The sequence below is a fragment of the Petaurus breviceps genome, unplaced genomic scaffold (assembly GCF_028583685.1).
Source record: "Petaurus breviceps papuanus isolate PSGF00001 unplaced genomic scaffold, PetGlider_PUasm1.0 90779, whole genome shotgun sequence".
NCBI lineage: Eukaryota > Metazoa > Chordata > Mammalia > Diprotodontia > Petauridae > Petaurus > Petaurus breviceps.
Window position 1 is genome coordinate 11,456,349 of NW_027187344.1, and position 17,937 is coordinate 11,474,285.

General features: G+C 45.3%; 1 protein-coding gene and 1 long non-coding RNA gene across 2 annotated transcripts; one reads left to right on the top strand and one right to left on the bottom strand.

Moving 5' to 3' along the window:
* Positions 1–382: 382 nt before the first annotated feature.
* On the bottom strand, positions 383–10,513 carry LOC138147242 (cilia- and flagella-associated protein 157-like). Its single transcript, XM_069069605.1, has 9 exons — positions 10,368–10,513; positions 9,000–9,271; positions 6,469–6,622; positions 5,058–5,325; positions 3,258–3,388; positions 2,019–2,169; positions 1,101–1,288; positions 790–958; positions 383–638 (listed from the first exon to the last, which is right to left on the bottom strand). The coding sequence occupies exons 1-9, from the start codon at positions 10,511–10,513 to the stop codon at positions 549–551; spliced, it is 1,569 nt and encodes a 522-aa protein (XP_068925706.1). The 3' UTR covers positions 383–548.
* Positions 7,413–17,144, top strand: LOC138147243 (uncharacterized). Its single transcript, XR_011164741.1, has 3 exons — positions 7,413–7,517; positions 11,286–11,413; positions 15,537–17,144. It is a non-coding gene; the product is annotated as an uncharacterized lncRNA (long non-coding RNA).
* The last annotated feature ends 793 nt before the right edge of the window (positions 17,145–17,937 follow it).

Genomic DNA, 17,937 nt, shown 5'->3' on the forward strand with positions numbered 1-17,937 from the left:
GGGAAAGTATTCCCCAAAGGGTCCTTAGTCCTTGCTTTGATCCATGTAGTTCCTAGTTGGCACTGCCTGACATTCTAAGAAGCACCAAGAGCTTTATTTCCTCACTCATCCATGGAAGGTCCCTCCAAACTCTCTCTACCCCGATGGAGCTTCCCAAAGAGTTCCTTCCATCCTTTTGGCCTGGAAAGAGGCAGTAGGGTCAGCCTCCTCAGTCTCTCAGGGTTGACCCAGTCTGGGATGGGTTGGCAGAGGGGTGGCTCATGAAGCATCTCCTTGTCTTGGAGGGTAGTCAGCTGATACCATATCATGGGCAGGCACCAGGGCTTCTAGCTCAAGTGCAGGGGAGGGGAGGGGGCTCAGGCGCCAGCATGGATTCTCTCCATTCCTGTGTGATAACCATTTTATAAAGCATTTACATTCTCTCCCACCCTTGCCCAGGAAATGATGATGAGGCCATTAAGGTCCAAGTCTGCATTTCTTCTTCATGCATTTCTTCTTCCACTTCCCCCTTTGTTAGAGCCGAGGGCCAGGGAATGGGGAAGGGGAAGCTATTCCTGCTGTCCCCCCCATCTGGGGTGCAGGTGGAAAGCTGGCATGCTGACCTGCTTGATCCCTCTCAAAATCCGAGGGCTTGGAAACTGGAAATGAAAAATTCAGGGAAATGGAAAGACCTGAGCTCCATCCTCTTATCTCTTCACTCCATCCCTTCCATATGTCAGAAAACAACTGCCCCTGGGAGGGTCCTCCCTTTATGTCCTTGCCCTCGCCCTCACTCCCTCATTTTCTCACCTCAGGGTTGCTGAAGGCCTTAACAGGCCTAAGTTGTCTGAATGTAGCAGCATTTTGGTCAACCTCTGTGGCTGAGGGTGGACGGGGCACCAGGCCCAAGTCCCCAAGCTTGTAAGGCTGAATGTCGGCCAGTTCCTGTAGCAGAGGTGGGGGCTCAGGTTGCTGAGAACTGAGAGGAAAGAGAGGGCTGAGACCCCAAAAAGAAGCCTACCTATAAGGCTTCTCTCTTCCCCAGTTTCACACACTTCAAAACCCAATCCAGATCTCTCCTCCTCCTTGAAGATTGGCTCTCAGGCCAGGTCACCACTCACCTCTCCTCAACAGCTGTCAAGAAGGACTGGATCGCGGGGGACTTAACTGGAGGAGGCACAAACTCGGGGATGCGGGGTCCCACCCCCACAGCCTCATTCAGCATGGTCAGCAGCTGACGCAGCATCTCTTTCCTCCCCAGCTGGAATAACAGGTCTACCTCTCCAGCCTCAGTTTTCATAGGGCGTGTCTGGGGGATGGGAATCAGGAGGAAGATAAGGCCAATGTGTGGAGAGAGGTTGGCCCTGTGAGCTCTCACCAACTCCCCCACTCCACCTGCCTCCATCTGCACAGGTCTTGAGGAATATCACAGCAATCAAACTCAGCACCCATCTCACACACAAGCACTTTGCACGCTTGGATTAGCATCACGGACAAGGGTTATCCTTTTGGGGACCATGGGGAAGCTGAGGCCAAGAAATGTGACATGCCATGCTTTGTGAAATGGGTCAGATCAGTCCCTGTTTCTGGGATGCAGTTTTTTAATCTGTAAAATGGTGAGGTTATACTTGATAGTCCCTGAGGCTCCTTCCACCTCTGGCATTCTGTGGTTCTAGACATGAAGTGATTTGTCCAGAGTCATACAGGGAGTTAAGGACAGAGATGAGAGCAGAATCCATGCCTCCCTGAGCTTCTATGTCCTCCTCTGTGATGGGTAGAGTTAAATGAGACAAAGGATGTGGGAGCACTTTGTCCACTGTAGCTTCTGGGAATAGCAATGATGCTGCACTGAGTGTGTTGGAAGGGTGGCCACATCTAGTGTTCTTTGGGTCTTCCCCCATACCTCAGTGTCCCATTTCTGCCTCACTGACCTACAGCCTAGGGGCAGGTAGCATGGTATACTCTTCTTTTGGACTGAACAGTTCTCTGGGATCTTAGCCTTGCTTGGCCACATCTTGAGCAAGGGTCTACGTACTCACCTTTAGCAAGTCCTGGAGGTGGCAAGTGGCTTTGGTCAGCAAAACCTCCAGGCTTTGTCGATTTTCCCTTTCTGTTTTCAGTTCCATTGTCAGTCTCTTCTCCTCTACACTCTGACTATTCAGTTGCTTCCTCAAGCTCTTTATCCTGTTCCTATGGATCCAGGGACAGAGGACTATGAGGGGCTGTCTTTCCATCCTCTGCATCCCCTTAACCTGCAGTAGCTAAAGTGCTGGACTTGGAGGTAAGAAGACCCTGAGTTCTAATCCTGCCTCAGATACTTCCTAGCTGTGTGACCCTGGGCAAGTCACTTAACCTCTCTCAGTCTCAGTTTCCTCACCTGCAAAATGAGGCTAATTAAGTACCTATTAAGTAACTAGGGTTGTTGTGAGGATTAAATGAGGATTAAAATGAGGAAAGAACTTTGCAAACCTTAAAGTACTATAAAAATACTAGCCATTATCCTATTGTTATTATTACCACTACCACCATCATTATTACTATCATTATCATAATTGTCATTATTGTAATTATCATCATCATTCTCATTACGTGGTGGTGTGGAGGAGGAGGATGGTGGGCTGTAAGTTAGAAAGAGCTGTATTCAGGGGTGGCTGCATTAGCCAGGACCAATACCTCTTTTTTTTGGAGAGGGTGAGGTAGGGCAATTGGGGTTAAGTGACTTGCCCAAGGTCACATGGCTAGTTTTTGTGTTAAGTATCTGAGGTCGGATTTGAACTCAGGTCCTCCTGACTCTAGGGCTGGTGCTCTCTTCACTGCGCCATCTAGCCGCCCCAGGACCAATACCTCTGAATGTTGCTTCTTGACCATGAGAGGGTACACGAATGGCTTGTTCACTCCCTGCATCTAGACTTGTCTGGAACTGCCTCTGGTTAAATCATGATTGCTAGAGCTAGAAGTGACATTGAGAGATCATGTGTCTATCTCCTACATCCCAGAGAAGGAAACAGAAGCCCAGAAAATGGAGGTATCTGTGTCCACGCCATGCAGTAATGGAGTTAAGGCTGGGAGCCAGATCTCCTCACTCCCAGTTTAGTTTAGCCTTTCCATGGCGCCATCCTAACATTCTCCCCATAAATACTTGGGGATTCATTGGTTAGTTACCCTCTGTGAGCAGAGCTCTAGCTTCTGATGCTGAGCACTAAGCTTGTGGGGGTGAAAGTCCTGCCCACCCCACCCTTCTTCTTCACTGCCCTGGAGCAAGGAGAACACCATCTTACTTTAGCTCCTTGTTGTCTTCCTCCATCTGCTGAAAAGCAATCTCTGCCTGACTCAGTATTATCCGAAGCTGGTCAACTTCAATTTCTACGTGCTGCTGCTCCTGGTACTTTTCAGAAAGAAGTTGGATTATCTAGAGGAGAAAGGAGAAGCCAAAAGATAATGACTGCAACACCTATGACCAGCTCCAATTTCTGGGGAGGTTGGGATCTTCTCAAGGTGGTTTACAGGGTTGAAGCAAATCGTATTGTGCTTTCTGCATGTCCCCAGGGTACATATTAATTTAAATACATACATATATGTATGTGCATACATATATTTATTAGATGAACTGTTGTTTCCCTTGCCTAAAAGAATCACTCCTCCCATCTACACAAATCTTCCCTATCCTTCAAGTCCCACTTCAGTGAAGCCTTTCCTGATGGCCCCAGGTCACACTGATCTCCCTCCTCTCCCTTGGCATTTGTCCGCACTGCTTATTTAACACCTTGCTGTCCTGTGATATCTCTTGTATTGTCTTGTCAAGTTATCTCTTGAATTCTCTAATATTTAATTCATATGAGTATTTCTCCCCAACTAGGCTTGTAAGCTCCTTGAGGGTATCAACAATCTTTATACAGAGATAGTTTCATTACCAAAGAGGATGCATCCCAATGAGATACATCCAGTCCCAGAATCAGAATAACCACATGCCATCTCTTTGGGTATAAAAGGTGGTTTTGAAATGTGGGAGGGCAAAGGAGGGCCATACTGTTATAGTACCTGCCTTGTGAAGAAGAAACTTTTTAAAAGTTCTATGCCTTCCACCCGAAAAAAATTGTGATTAAAAGCTTTGTTACCAGAAGTGAAAATAATACAGAAGACCTAGGAATGAGTTCTAGAACTTTAAATAAGAGAGGTTATGGCATAAAAACATTTATGAATATGAATTCAGACTGAAATGTGACTGCTGGGAAGGTTCCTGGCATGGAGACTACCATCTTCCTTCCCTTTTAATTGGATCTCAATGATCAGTCATTAGGTTACTACAACTTATCCTCCAGGACATACTGGGTTTGTTTAAGCCCTCAGAACTGAATGAAAATTCTTTGTAACGTGCCAAGGGCCAGTTCCACAGATCCTAGAGCTTGTTTTCTGGAGAAAAACCCGGTCTTTACTGTCCTTGTTTACCACCTTATTAGAAATCACCCAAAGTACATAGAGAAGGACTATTGTACAGACACTGCTCTTCAGGTCAGGAAGATTACAACTCGCTAGCTCTTCCAGCAGATGGGAGGAGGGATGAAGGAGAGACGGGGAAAGCATGGAGGAGAGAGGGGGAAAAAAAAGGAAGTGGGGCCCAAGGACAGTCTATTTTCATTACTTGAAGTCTGTCAGCACCTCCGTGGTGGACAGCTCCCTGGCAGCCACCAAAGCCTTGGCAGTAAATTTTAGTTTTTAAAGGACGCTCAATTTCAGCAAACTTTTGTTAGCTGCGCACTCTGTGCCAAACACTGTGATAGCCACCAGGTAGATAAAAAGATGTAGGACACTCTTTCCTAATTTCATTAATTTATGTAGTGCTATATTTCCTCTATTCTTCATCCTGTCCCTCCCATAGCACTCCTTCCCCACTTCTAACTCTACTTCACTGCTGCAAGGGGAAGGGGGGGGAGGGGGAAACTAGTCCTAAAGAAAAAAATCTTTTTACTCTCTCCTCATTTCAGCTTCCTTAGCTTTATCAGGGATTCAGCACCCCCTCCCCATAAACCCTCTTTCTAGTACAGTGTACATACATTCACTTCTGACATGGCAGGTCCTACCTTGATGTGAATGAGGCTGTTTTTGATCATGGTCTTCTCATCCTTCTCCAGAAGGGCCAGCTGTTTGCACAAATTCAGCTTAGACTCTTTCAGCTCATCATTCTCCTTTAGTTGCTCCAAGTTTCCAGAGTTTATTCTGGCCAGATCCAGAGCCACTGCCACATTCTCCCTGATAGCTCTTTTTGTTGTCTCTGCCATCTGGGAGCTAGAAACCCTGCGGAACTCAGCTGCCACTGTGTTTATACGATGGATTATGTCCTTCCGAAGTCTTTGTAGATTAGAAAAAAGGAGTAGTATGATGCTTAGGGCCTTAGATATTCTCGGAACTCAATTTCAGATCCCTCTTCCCTCAAGCCAGAAAACCCCTGGTCTTCCTCAGGCCCTGTGATTTTCTGTTGATGTTCTCCAATGCCATGCCTTACAAACTGATCATGGAGTTATAGAATCATAGACTATCAGAGTTAGAAGGAACCCCAGAGAACATTTAGGCCAGTAGCAACCCTTCATGGATGAAAAAACTGAGGCCTAGCTTACACACAGGCTTATGTAAGCTTACACAGCTAGAAACCAAGAGGTATTTTTTCCCAAATTGCTATTTCAGTTGTCTAAGCTTAGATGACTAGATATCCTGCTAGATCTCTGATTTGGTTGAATGACACCCCTCCAGAGCCATTTCAATACTGTTATGGGAATGGGAATTTAAGATCTTCCCTGCCCCTAGGCCCTCTGATAGGCTTAAGTGACTCAGAATCTTCCTTGATTTGAAAATATACTCTGTCCCCTAATAGGTTGGATGTGGTCACATGGAGCCTGTAGCAGGAGGCTTATTTTTCAGGAATGCCCACACCCTGATGCTGTGTAATTGGGCAGTGGGTCAAGAGGGTTGTGACATTCTCTGAGCCAGGAGAAGGCTTATATACCCTGATGTGAGATTTTGTTTTGGGGCTCACTTTGAGAAGAGTTATGTGATTTGACCAGATGAGATTCTGGGCAGCCATTGAGCTTCCTGGCTTTGAAAACCCAGATGTTGGTGCTTCCCTCCCTGGTAACTGACTAGGTATGGATGTAATGGTTAGACAGCTGGAAGCCTGTCTGCTGATCTGTTTCTCTGGCTGCTTGTAACTTATGCATATAACTTTTTTGTATTCTCTGAAGTTCAGGGTGCTGACCTTTTCCCCCCTGAACTAGGTAAATGACATATGTTTGATTAAAGCAAGACTGTTAACCCATTTTGAGTTGCTTCCCTTTAGAAAGGCAGATCTAAGAACCTGTATTGGCAGCCACCCTGGGGATGCTGGGGTGCTTGCTGCTACAAATACCAAGAAGAGAGCCCCAGTTCTTTATTTTACTCCATCCTGTATCCCCACCACTGCCACCCCCCAAGCCACCATTATCAATAGGTGGCTCAAACCTTTCTTTATCCATCAAAGCCTTCCTTTCCATGTGGTAAACATAGGACTTGTAGTCATCTTGCTGTTTCTTCAGCTGCTCCTCCAAAAGGGAAAACTTGGCCATGAGATCACTTTTCTGGAACTGGAACTCTTCTAGGGCAGCCAACTTTCCTCCTGCCCAGAAAAGACCTCATGAACCAGTGGGCCCCAGCACTCTCAAAAGTCTCCAACTGGCCTGAAGATGGCCTGGGGCATGTGGAAGGATTCCCCCTGGGCACAGGCTCTTCAGGCAGAATTCTCAGCAGCCCACCTCCACTACTCCCCACCCTTCCAACAACCTAATCCAGTCGTGTTCGGCACAGCTTCCTCTACTTCGTGAAGTCTTCCTAGTCTCCCTGAGCCTAGTACAACAATACCTTTTTGGTTTTGCCCAATTAGAATCTCCCCCTTGGTAAGCACTCCCTCCTTTTCTTCCATTTATTTAGAGTAGACTTATCTTTCAAGATTTAGCTCAAATCCCACCCTCTCCCACCATGACTTCTCCCTTTTCAGAAATCTGGAACATTTATGCAAGATGTGACTGAATGACTTCAGTATCCAAATGAGTGCTGTCCCCTACAAAGTGGTTCCCTTGGGAAACTGTACATTTACTTGAACTATCACTTGTCCTGTTCCAGTCCAACCTTCACGGCCTTCGTCCTGGGAAGCAACCCCTGAATAGATGTGGTCTGGTAACTGTCTCTGTGTATGTTGCAAGCACAGCTGCTGAAGACCCAGAAAAGAAAATTGTCCCCCAAATCCTTGGCATTGTCAAGTGGTTCGACATCATAAACTGATAGGAATGCATCAGTGGAAATGACATGAAGGATGGATGTGTGTGTGGATGGATGTATTACCATCTGCTTTTTTACTCTACTCGAAGAACCATGGGATCTTTCCATTTGACTTGTAGCTAAAATGTTCTGTATGTATCATCTCTCCCATTAGAATGTGAGATCCTTGAGGGGAGGAACTGCCTTCTTTTTCTATTGGTAGCCCGTGCACTTACAGAACAATGTACATGAGCACAGTGAGTACTTATGAAGCACTTTTTTCATTCATTTAATTTCATTTTTGCATTCATTTGGACAGTGATTTAAAAAAATGTACACTTTAGAAATTCCCCTTAATAAGCATAAATAGCACTAGTTCCAGAGCCAGAAGACCTAGGGTCAAATCCCAGCTTTGACTTTTACTGCCTATGTGACCTTAGGCAAGTCATTCATCCTGCACAGGCCTCAATTTCCTCATTTCTAAAATGACGGAGTTGGAGTAGATGATCTCTGAGATCCCTTCTAGGTCTCTCTATATGATTCTGTGTCCATAAGCTTTAGAGCCGGACAGGCTTATCTAGTCTAAACACTTCTTTTTATGGAGGAACAAGGATCAAAAATGGTTAAGTGATCTGTCCAAGGTCATACAAGTAGTAGTAAGTAGAACTTTTATGTGTACCCGTGTCTTCTGACTCCAAATTAAATTCCATGCTGGTCTACCATGCCATGCTAATTTTAGACATTGTAGAATTCTCTTTTAATTAGCCTCATTAGTGGCAAATCATCATCTCTTGAAATGTGGATGAAAATCGGAGCGGCTATGTGGCGCAGTGAATAGAGCACCAGTCCTGAAGTCAAGAGGACCTGAGTTCAAATGTGACCTCAGACACTTACAAAAACTAGCCATGTGACCTTGGGCAAGTCACTTAACCCCAACTGCCCTACGTTCCCCCCTACAAAAAGCAAAAAATTAAAATTAAAAAATTAAAAAGAAATGTGGATGAAAATAGATTTACAAGTAATTTATAATCCTGTCTGATGAAAAAGGTGGTACCTGGCCTAGGTCATATATTTTGGGATCACAAACAAGATGTGGCTTTTGTCTCAACACTAATTTTTTTTTTGCTTTTTGGAGGGCAATTGGGGTTAAGTAACTTGCCCAGGGTCACATGGCTAGGTTTGTGTGTGTGTGTGTGTGTGTGTGTGTGTGTGTGTGTGTGTGTGTGTGTGTGTGGTAAGCATCTGAGGTCAGATTCCAACTCAGGTCCTCTTGACTCCGGGGCCAGCACTCTACTCAACTGCACCACCTAGCCGCCCCTCAACACTAATTTTTAAAAATTTATTCATTAAGTGGTTCTGAAGGCAAGCCTTGAAGAGGATTCCAGAAATGATTTAAGCAGCAGCAGCCTTTCTGGAATAAGTTCACAGCTTCTCAGAGGGAGCTACTTTGACAGGGTACCATCCCTTGAGATGTCTAAGTTCTGGTACCTTTGTTAAATGATCACATTCATTATTTTCTAGCCTCACTTCTTTGAGTAAGAGCTTGGCATTTAACATTTTATGGTTTACTATGTATTTCTTAAGTCCTTACCCAGATAAGTAATCTCTCTTGAGGGCAGGAATCTGCTTTTTCCTCCTATTTCATCCATGGTGTAGCCTAGGTCAATAGCTGAGTACCTTGGAATCATTCAGTGAAAATGTTATAATGGCTGCGTGATGTAGGAAGGGAAGGCCCTTACCTAACATGATATTCTCCATGGTGAGCTGGTCTTTGGTCTCCTGGAACTCATGGCGTACCTGGGCCAGCTGGGCCTCAAAGGCATCCTTCTCCATCTCTTTGGAGATCTGCAGACCCTGCAGCTGAGAGTTAAGGTCAGCGATCTCATCTATACGTTGGTTGAGAGTTCGTTTCAGGAAGGAAACAACTTCCTTTTTGTTGTGGGCCAGCTGGTTAAACTCGTCCTGGACCACTTTGTTCTGCTGAGACAGCTCATCCCACTTCTTTTTGTACCTGAGGAAAGAGGCGGGCAAGGGTTGGGGGAGCAGAGTCCTTTCCTGCCATATGATTGTAAGAGCCGGAACAAGGTGCTCAAGAGTGTAAGGCTTTAAGAGGCGCCCTCCTGGTTTTCCTGCCCAGCCAGGAAGGAGACAATAAGTCAAATGGGGAGGAAGTAGGGCCATCAATGCTCTCCTCCTCCTTCCTGGGAGAAAAGTACAAGAAGAAAACAGCAGGTTCAAGGGAGCAGAAAGGATGCCATGAGTATGCTAGGGATCAACATGCAGCTTTAATATGATCAACCTTTAGATGGCTTTGAAGAGGATTCCAAAGAGACGGCTTTAAAGCTATAAGAAAACAGAACTCTTCAACACCAGGGCCAGACTGATTCGGAAAGAGTCAAAGAGATGTACGTGCATGTAAGAGAGCAGTTATCTACCCGGTAGGATTGCAAGACAACAGCACTTTCCAAAACCTCTTCACTGGCTGTGACTAAGGCCCGAAATGCCATCAATCACAATCCTTACCCGTCCCTTGTGAAGTGCAAATTCTCCCTTGGAGAGCTAATGCACCAAGTCCCCATTACTTCAAGATGAACAGGCTTTTCAGAAAGCTGAGGTTCACGATAGGCAGAGGAGATAGAGGTGCTGAATGGTAGAAAAGGGCTCAGAAAGAGTTGCTGAACAACCCTGAAATCAGACTGTCAACTTCTCACTGTGGCCCAGAGCCCTCCCAGGAGCCAAGCTCAGTGACTGCGTATCCCTGAGCTCCATCTTCCTGGTACTCAGAGCTGGTCTGTTCTTCATACCATTAAAGCTGAAAGGACCCAGAGGTGCCATCTATTCCAAACCCTTCATTTTCATTTTTACAGATGGGGAAGTTGATGCCCAGGGTAGGTAGGTAGGTACAGGGGTAGACTTGCTCAAGGTCACAGAATTGGTTGGAGGCAGAGCTAGGGTTAACCCCCAGGCCTCTTGGCTCCATATCCAGAGCCCTTCCCACTAGGGCAGCCCCTCCCTCCCAGGAAGGGGCCCTGTACCTGTTGCCCCCATGGCCCCAACAGAGTGTGGAACCCTGGCTGGCTGTTGTCTGGGCCTCCTGACTCACTGACCTGTCAAGCCGATTCTCCAGGTCCCGGATTTGGACGTGGTAGAACTCCCGGGTCTCTGTCAGGACTTCCTGGATGGCCTTAGTAGCTGTCTCGATGTCTGTCTTCTTCTTCTTCTTCTTCCCCTCTCCTTTTTTCTTAGGAGCCATGGTTGACTGCAGCTACTGCCCCTTTAAAAGGCCAAGCTGTTACTAAGGAAGCCGCCTGCTCCATACATAGCAACGGGCAGAGAAGGATCTGAATTTAAAGGAAACTTGACCTCTTCTAAGTTGGGACTGTGTTCATTAGTCTTTTCCTATTCCTTCTCCTTGCCAAACCTCTCCCTTGCCTTCATTTTTAAATCCTCTGCATCCCTACAGAGGCTTCCTAAAAAATCAGGCTTTTATTATCTCTCTTCTGCAATAGCTATTTTAAAAGATTTTTATCTTATTTGTATTTATGCCTTTTGTTTCTACAGCACATTCATTTCTGAACACATCTCTTGCAGTCCCACACCCATTGAACCATCCCTTATAACAAAGATTTTTTTAAAAGTTGGAGAGGGGGAGGGTGGAGAACAGCAAAACTAATCAATATTTCAAGCATGTCCAATAGTCTATATGATATTCTCTGCCCATAGCCATCCACATTGGCAATGAAGTGAGTAGTCTGATCAGCTCTTCTCTCTAATGGCCCCAGCTTGCTCATTATAATCACACATTTCTTCTTCCTTGTTCTCATTTCCATTTCCATTGCTGCAGTCATTGTGTATATATCTTAGTTCACTTTGCATCCATTCCTAGATCACAGGGTCACAGACTTACAGCTGTAAGGGACCTAAGAGATCATCTAGTCCCACATCCCTAGGTGTCATTCTCTACTCACTCTCTCCCCCCACCTCATAGCCAATCCCCACCTTACCAAAACCCTGTGTATTTGTAGGAGCATCACTGGATCATAGAATTAGAACTGGGAAAGACCTGAAAAGCCATCTTGAAGGCCCCCCTCATGTTACAGATAAGGAAACTGAAGCCAAGAGGTGAAGTGACTTGTCTAGGATCACCGAGCTGGTAAGTGTCTAAGACAAGCTGTGAACCCATTCTTGAAGGCCTTTCAGTTCCCATCTTCACAGAAACTTTCTGCGACACTCCAGCTTAACAGGGTTTCTCTTGCTTCAGAACTCATATGGTACTTTGTACCTTCTTTATGATACCACATTCTGTCTTTTACTATTGGATATTTTGGGGGGAGATGGGTATCCTAATAGTCTTTGTTTGCTAATTTGCATTTACCTTGAGGGCATACATATCTCTGTATCTCCCACTGAGCCTAGCACAATGCACTAAAAAACAGAAGCACTTTAGACCCAAATATTAGCATGTTGGACTTAGGCCTGGATAGCTTTAGAGCATCAAAGATCAGAGGATCATAGACTGAAAACTATAAGGCACCAACCCCCTCATTTTACAGATGGGGAAACTGAGGCTAAATTAAATGAGGGTCACACAGATAGTAAGTGCCAGAGCTCAGGTCACACCATGGCTTCTGCCATCTCTTTTCCTCTTGCCCAAGGAGCCCCAAGAGACAGCTGAGCTAAGGTTCAGCTACTTTCCCAACTGGGGTCTGTTCCTGACCCATCCTGTTACCAAGGCTGCCTACTACCCATCCCCTTGTCCCATGTTCTTAGAGGATTATAAGACCCTTATCAGGATTTGAACTTGAGTTTTTTGACTCCAAGCCCAGCACTATATTAACTGTGCCACCTACCTGCCTCTAGACATGATTTAGTTCAACCCTTTCATGTGGTAAATGAGATAACTGTTGTCAGGGGGATTGAGTTACCCAAGGCCACACGGCTGGTAGGGGGAAGACATCCGAATCTAATCCAGACCTCAGAATCTTAAACTGTGGATCAAGACCCCATATGGGTCCAGAATAATTTGGCAACAGTAAGAGGTTTCTGAGTGTGCAATGACCCAAGATTAATTTAAAAATCAAATGTGACACCACTTGCCTGTGTTGCATCTAGTAATTTCACTGCAGTCTCAGTTCTGAGCACAAAGCATGCATATTTTATACTACACGTGCCTCAGGCCATGCAATGCCAATCAATGTTGCTGAAACTCAGAAAAGGGGCCACGAGTGGAAAAAGTTGAAGAAGCCCAGATCTAGGTTCAATGACTGCAAATCCATGATTTTCACCACTTCATGTTGCCCCTCAGACTGGCATGCAGAGCTACAGAATCTCCACTCTGACCTCCGAACACTCATCCCTCCCAAATGGAAGTCAGCCATTTAGGATTTAAAAAAAAAAAAGAACTGGCGCATGGGGGCAGCTAGGTGGTACAGTGAATAGAGCACCGGCCCTGGAGTCAGGAGGACCGGAGTTCAAATATGACATCAGACTCTTAATACTTACTAGCCATGTGACCTTGGACAAGTCACTTAACCCTAATTGCCCTGCCCTCCCCCCTCAAAAAGAAAAAAAAGAACTGGTACAGCCCCTAGAGATCATCTATTCCAATTCCTTTATTTTATAGATTAAAAGAGTTGTCTCCAAGGAGGGGAAATGTCTTATCTGAGATTATGCAGCAAGTTAGTGGTAAAGTCTGAACTGGAATTCAGGGGTCTCCAGGTTCAATGAACTAAAGGCAAGCTGCCTTCCATATACAAAAAATTATTGGTGAGGTAGAGGCTTTCAGTGTTTTCCCTCAGTGCAGGATATGAGCTGTCATTGGGCCTTGGTATTATCTTGCCCCCTTGTGGCCAGCAATAGACATTGATAGCTCATTGGACAAGACTGTAAGAATGACTTGATCAACACACCAGAATTGTTTTTTTATTCAAAGTAGCCAGCTCTCTGACACTCTATCCCTCTTCCAGAAGACTTGTGCTCATTCCAATTCATTGGACAAATGAATTGAGAGTCCCCTTTTGGCAGTTCTACCCACAATAATGTTTTCCCAGTTTTTCTGTTAATATGCATTGAGATCACAAGTCGGAGAGTCAGGCAATAAATATTTATTGGGCACCTCTATGTACCAGGAAGTGTGCTAAGGGCTGGAGATACAAAGAAAGGTAAAAGACAGCCCCTTGGTCCTGAGGAATTCACAGTCTAATGGAGCTCCTACTGACTAAAAGAGGAAGAGATGGGAAAAGGCCTCTGATTACTCTGATGATGTGACTTGCATTATTTTGGTCCTTTAAATGTTCCCTCAGAACTGTGGCATTTCCACATGCTTTGTGGGGCTCAGGAAGGTAGCTACTTAGATGAAGGGGAAGGAAACAAAAAGACAGGAACCAAGATGAGTGAGTACTGGGTGACATTTTAAATTGTCTTCACATCCATTATCTCATTTGATCATTACAATACACAAGGCGGGATGGTTGTTGTAGTTCAGACATTTCAGTCATGTATGACTCTCTGTGCCCCATTTGGGATTTTCTTAGCAAAGATACTATTTGCAATTTGCCATTTCCTTCTCCAGTTCAGTTTACAGATAAGAAACAGAAGTAAATAGGGCTAAATGACTTGCCCAGGGTCACACAACTAGTAAGTATCTGAGGCTGGACTTGAACTCAGGTCTTCCTGCCTCCAGGCCCTGACTCCAAACAACTGTGCCACCTAGATGCCCCATGGCAGCTATTATTAATCTTATTCAATAAACATCGCGTAAAGATTACTGCGATATCAATAGATTAGAACCTACCTCAGAGGGTTACTGGGAGATCAAATGAGCTATGTATGGTACTTTGCAAACCTTACAATGCTATCGTTATTTATGATTGTTGATATTGTGAGAGGCTGAAGGGGACCTCAGAGGTCTTCTAATTCATTGCCTCATTTAATAGATTGGGAAAATTAGGCCCAAAGCAATTAAGTGCTGTGCCCAAGGTCATGAAGGCAGTAAATAGCAAAGTTGAGATTCAAAACCCGGTCATCTGACTGATGCACCCCAGTGCTCTTTCCCAGGGGTACACTGCTAGTTAGAACACTTGATGACTCTCCCGCAATTGAACAGTAAGCATGGCTCCTACCTGTGAGAAATTAAAGCCAAAGACACAGGAACTGATGCCTAGAGAGCTGACCAAAGCCCCATAGCTAGTTAGGGGCAGAAGTGGAACCAGAAACACAACAGGAATTTTTGCACCTGGGGCAAGCAAGCTCAAATGATGCATTCAATCGGAGGAAGGGGCAGAGAGCGGTAAACACTGCCCCGTGGAGAAGAAAGACAGAGACCTTCCACCACCTTGAGGCCCCAGCTATGAGGAGGCTGTCCCCCAGGCATGATCAGGTCATTGGTTATTGGGTAGTTATGAGGTAGTTCCTGTTTTAACTATTTATTCTTGATGAACTGTGTGCTCAAGGCTAAGTTCTTTCTTTACACGTGGCATATTCTAGAAGTCTGATTCCGGGAGTGGGGATGGAGTTATTGTTTGTTTGTTTTTGCTTTTTGGAGGGCAACTGGGGTTAAGTGACTTGCCCAAGGTCACATGGCTAGTTTTTGTGTGTGTTAAGTGTCTGAGGACGGATCCGAACCCAAGTCCTCTGGACTCCAGGGCCGATGCTCTATTCACTGCACCACCCAGCCGACCCAGGGGATGGAGTTATTAACCTTTACACAGCAAACAGATGGGGTGGGGGAAGCGATCCCAGTATCATAGCTCCTGGACTGGTAGTGAGCTCAGACACCATCTAGTCCAACCCCATATTTGGCAGATAAGGAAACTGGGGCCCAGGGAGATTGAGTGGTTTAACTGAGTTACAAAGGTGGTAAGGTAGGATTCGAACCCAGGTTGCTCTAAGTTGAGAGCCAGTGCTCTTTGTACCACTTGGTACAGTTGGTTTGAAGCAACCTCCCCAGACTCCTGGTATCATGTTAGAGGTTAGGGATCTTAGAGAGGGTTGGTTATTTAGTAACATCCACCTCTCTGTGATCCCACTTTAGGGTATTCTTGGCAAAGATACTGGAGTGGTTTGTCATTTCCTTCTTCAGCTCATTTTACAGATGAGGAAACTAAGACAAACAGGGTTAGATGACTAGACCAGGGTCACACAGTTATTAAGTCTCTAAGGCCAGATTTGAACTCAGGGAGAGGAGTCTTACTGATTCCAAGCCTAGTGCCCTATCCACTATGCCACCTAGCTGCCCTGATCTTAGAGATAATCTTGTCTAATTCTATTTTACCCAGGAGGAAACTGAAGTCCAAGAGGAGAAATGACTTGGTCACAGAGGAAGGCTCATTCAATTCAATAAAACTGTGGCAGGGTCCATTGAAGCCCAAATATCATAGACTCACTGAGGAGTCCTAGCCACCACCTGGTCCCACTCCTCAATTTGCCAAGGGGGAAAGATCGGTCCAGAGTTAGCGACAAATGGACTATCACCGATGTCTCCAGACTCCCAGGCCAGCACTCTTTCAGTCGGGTGGTTGAAATCTGGGTTCCCTCACAAGTACAGGATACCACTTCTCCCAGAGCAGTGGCCCCTGGTCTCATGATGCAGAACAGACAGCTAAGCTGCCCCTTGGTTCTTCCATATGAGCCCTACCCCCAGATCACTGTTTCAGGAAAGCTGTGGTAGTTTGAAAAAGAAAAACTTTGAATGAAAAGAAAGGTGCCCCTGGGGGAAATGGCAGAATCCCCAAGGATACGTGTTCCTTTAGCAGGGGCTAAGGGTCTGGCTCTCCCTCTTCTTTGCCCTGGGAGCCCACCCCTCTCCCAGTGTGAACAATGCAGGGAGGACGGAAGGAACTCTTCTGGAGAAGCATTCTTTCCTCCCAGGGTATCATGTCCTTTGTCTCCCACAGGACCAAGGAGCCCTGAAGTGACCCTCTCTCTCTCACCTGGAAAGGTGGCTCATCACACTTTCAGTTCAGTCCACTTGCCCCTCCTCTCAGCTTCAGGAATTTTTTTTAATAATTAATTTATTTAGTTTTCAACATTCACTTCCATAAGATTTGGAGTTTTAAATTTTCTCGCTCTTCCTCTCTTCCCCCCTCCCCAAAGACATCATGCAATCTTATATGGGTTCTACTTATATATTCATATTAAATATATTTTCACATTAGTCATGATGTGAAGAATTAGAACCAATGGGAGGAACCATGAGAAAGAAGAAGCAAAATAACAGAAGAAAAAGAGAGCAAATAGTCTGCTGCCAACTGCAGTCAGACCCCGTAATTCTTTCTCTGGATGTGAATAGCATTTTGGAGTTGTCTTAGGTCCTTGTATTGTTGGGAAGAGAGCCAAATCTATCAAAGTCAGTCACTGCACAATGTGACTTACTGTATACAGTGTTCTCCTGGTTCTGTTCATTTCACTCAGCATCAGTTCATATAAGTCTTTCCAGGTTTTTTTCTGAAGTCCACCAGCTTCAGGAAATTTTGAGAAGCCAGGGAAGGCAAAAACTTTGAAAGAAAAAGACCTAGGGCTTGGAGCAGGGGAAAGGAAAGGGGAGGAGACAAAGAGGAAAAGGCATCTTGTCCCCTCCTCAGGCCTTCCCTCTCTGTGGATTGGTCATAAATAATGAGGTTGCATGAGGGAAGCCCAGGTTGCCCCCTTTCTTGCAGTGAAGGGGTTATAGTTATCCCTTCCACATGGAGGGGAGGGGTTTGGGGTGCTGCACTCCCATGATCTGAAAAATCTGCATAAAATGTTTTGGCCTTCCCTTTGTACCAAAGAAGAAATAAACATTTTTCTTTTTCTCTTATGAAGTATCTACAGTGCCTTACCGTAAAATCTGGATTAAGTATATGGCCATAAATTATATGTACATCAATGTTAAGCAAAAATACTATACATATATTTTACGCATTTCGAAGTTTCTAAACTTTTCCCTGTGTTATCTGTCGGCCTTCATATGTCATCTGTAGATTCTGCAAAACTCCCCCCAAATTCCCATTTAATTTCTTATGCTGACCTGTGATATATCAAAACCATGATGGGGAAAGTCATGTGTGGAAAGGATAACTGTAGTTTGCCTAACCAGGATCCAAACCAAGGCTGGCCCTCTTTCCCTATCCCTAGACATGGCCAGAGTTCAGAAAACACCATCGCTTCTGTCATCTCTTTTTCTTTTGCCCAAGGAACCCTGGGATAGCTGAACTAGGGCTGAGCAACTTCTCCAGTTGAAGTATGTTCCAGAACCATTCCATCATCAGGGGTGCCCACCACTACCTCTTACCTGTATTCTTGGAGGAGTATAAGACCCTTGTCAATGGATCTTTTACTTTCCCTACCCTTGGACAATTCTCACCTTGGACAAACACTCTATCACTTTGCTCTAGTCACAGTTCTGTTAGTAGCTACTAGAGTCTTAAGATTTTTGACTCCCAGCCCAGGACTCTTCTTCACTGTTTTTCAGTACAGTAGATCACTGAAACAGCAGGGAAGCAGACTACTTGAAACCAAAACTGGTTGTCAAACGAAGCAGATAAAACCTCTCTTGATCTAGGGTGATGTCGCCTGGTGGTTACCTCCTTGCAATGAATAGTTAACCCAGGGTAGCTGACTCCCTCCTTTCCTCTTCATGTCAGGTGGGTTCCCTGCCACAGCAACTATTTGAGCAGAAACCAGATGTTCTGGGATCCA

Coding starts and splice junctions, on each gene's coding strand:
- LOC138147242 (XM_069069605.1), bottom strand. CDS start 10,513: ATGGCTCCTAAGAAAAAAGGAGAGGGGAAGAAGAAGAAGAAGAAGACA. Junction 6,623..8,999: donor CATGGAGAATATCATGTTAG/GTAAGGGCCTTC, acceptor TTTTCTGGGCAG/GAGGAAAGTTGGCTGCCCTA. Junction 5,326..6,468: donor GCTTTGATGGATAAAGAAAG/GTTTGAGCCACC, acceptor TAATCTACAAAG/ACTTCGGAAGGACATAATCC.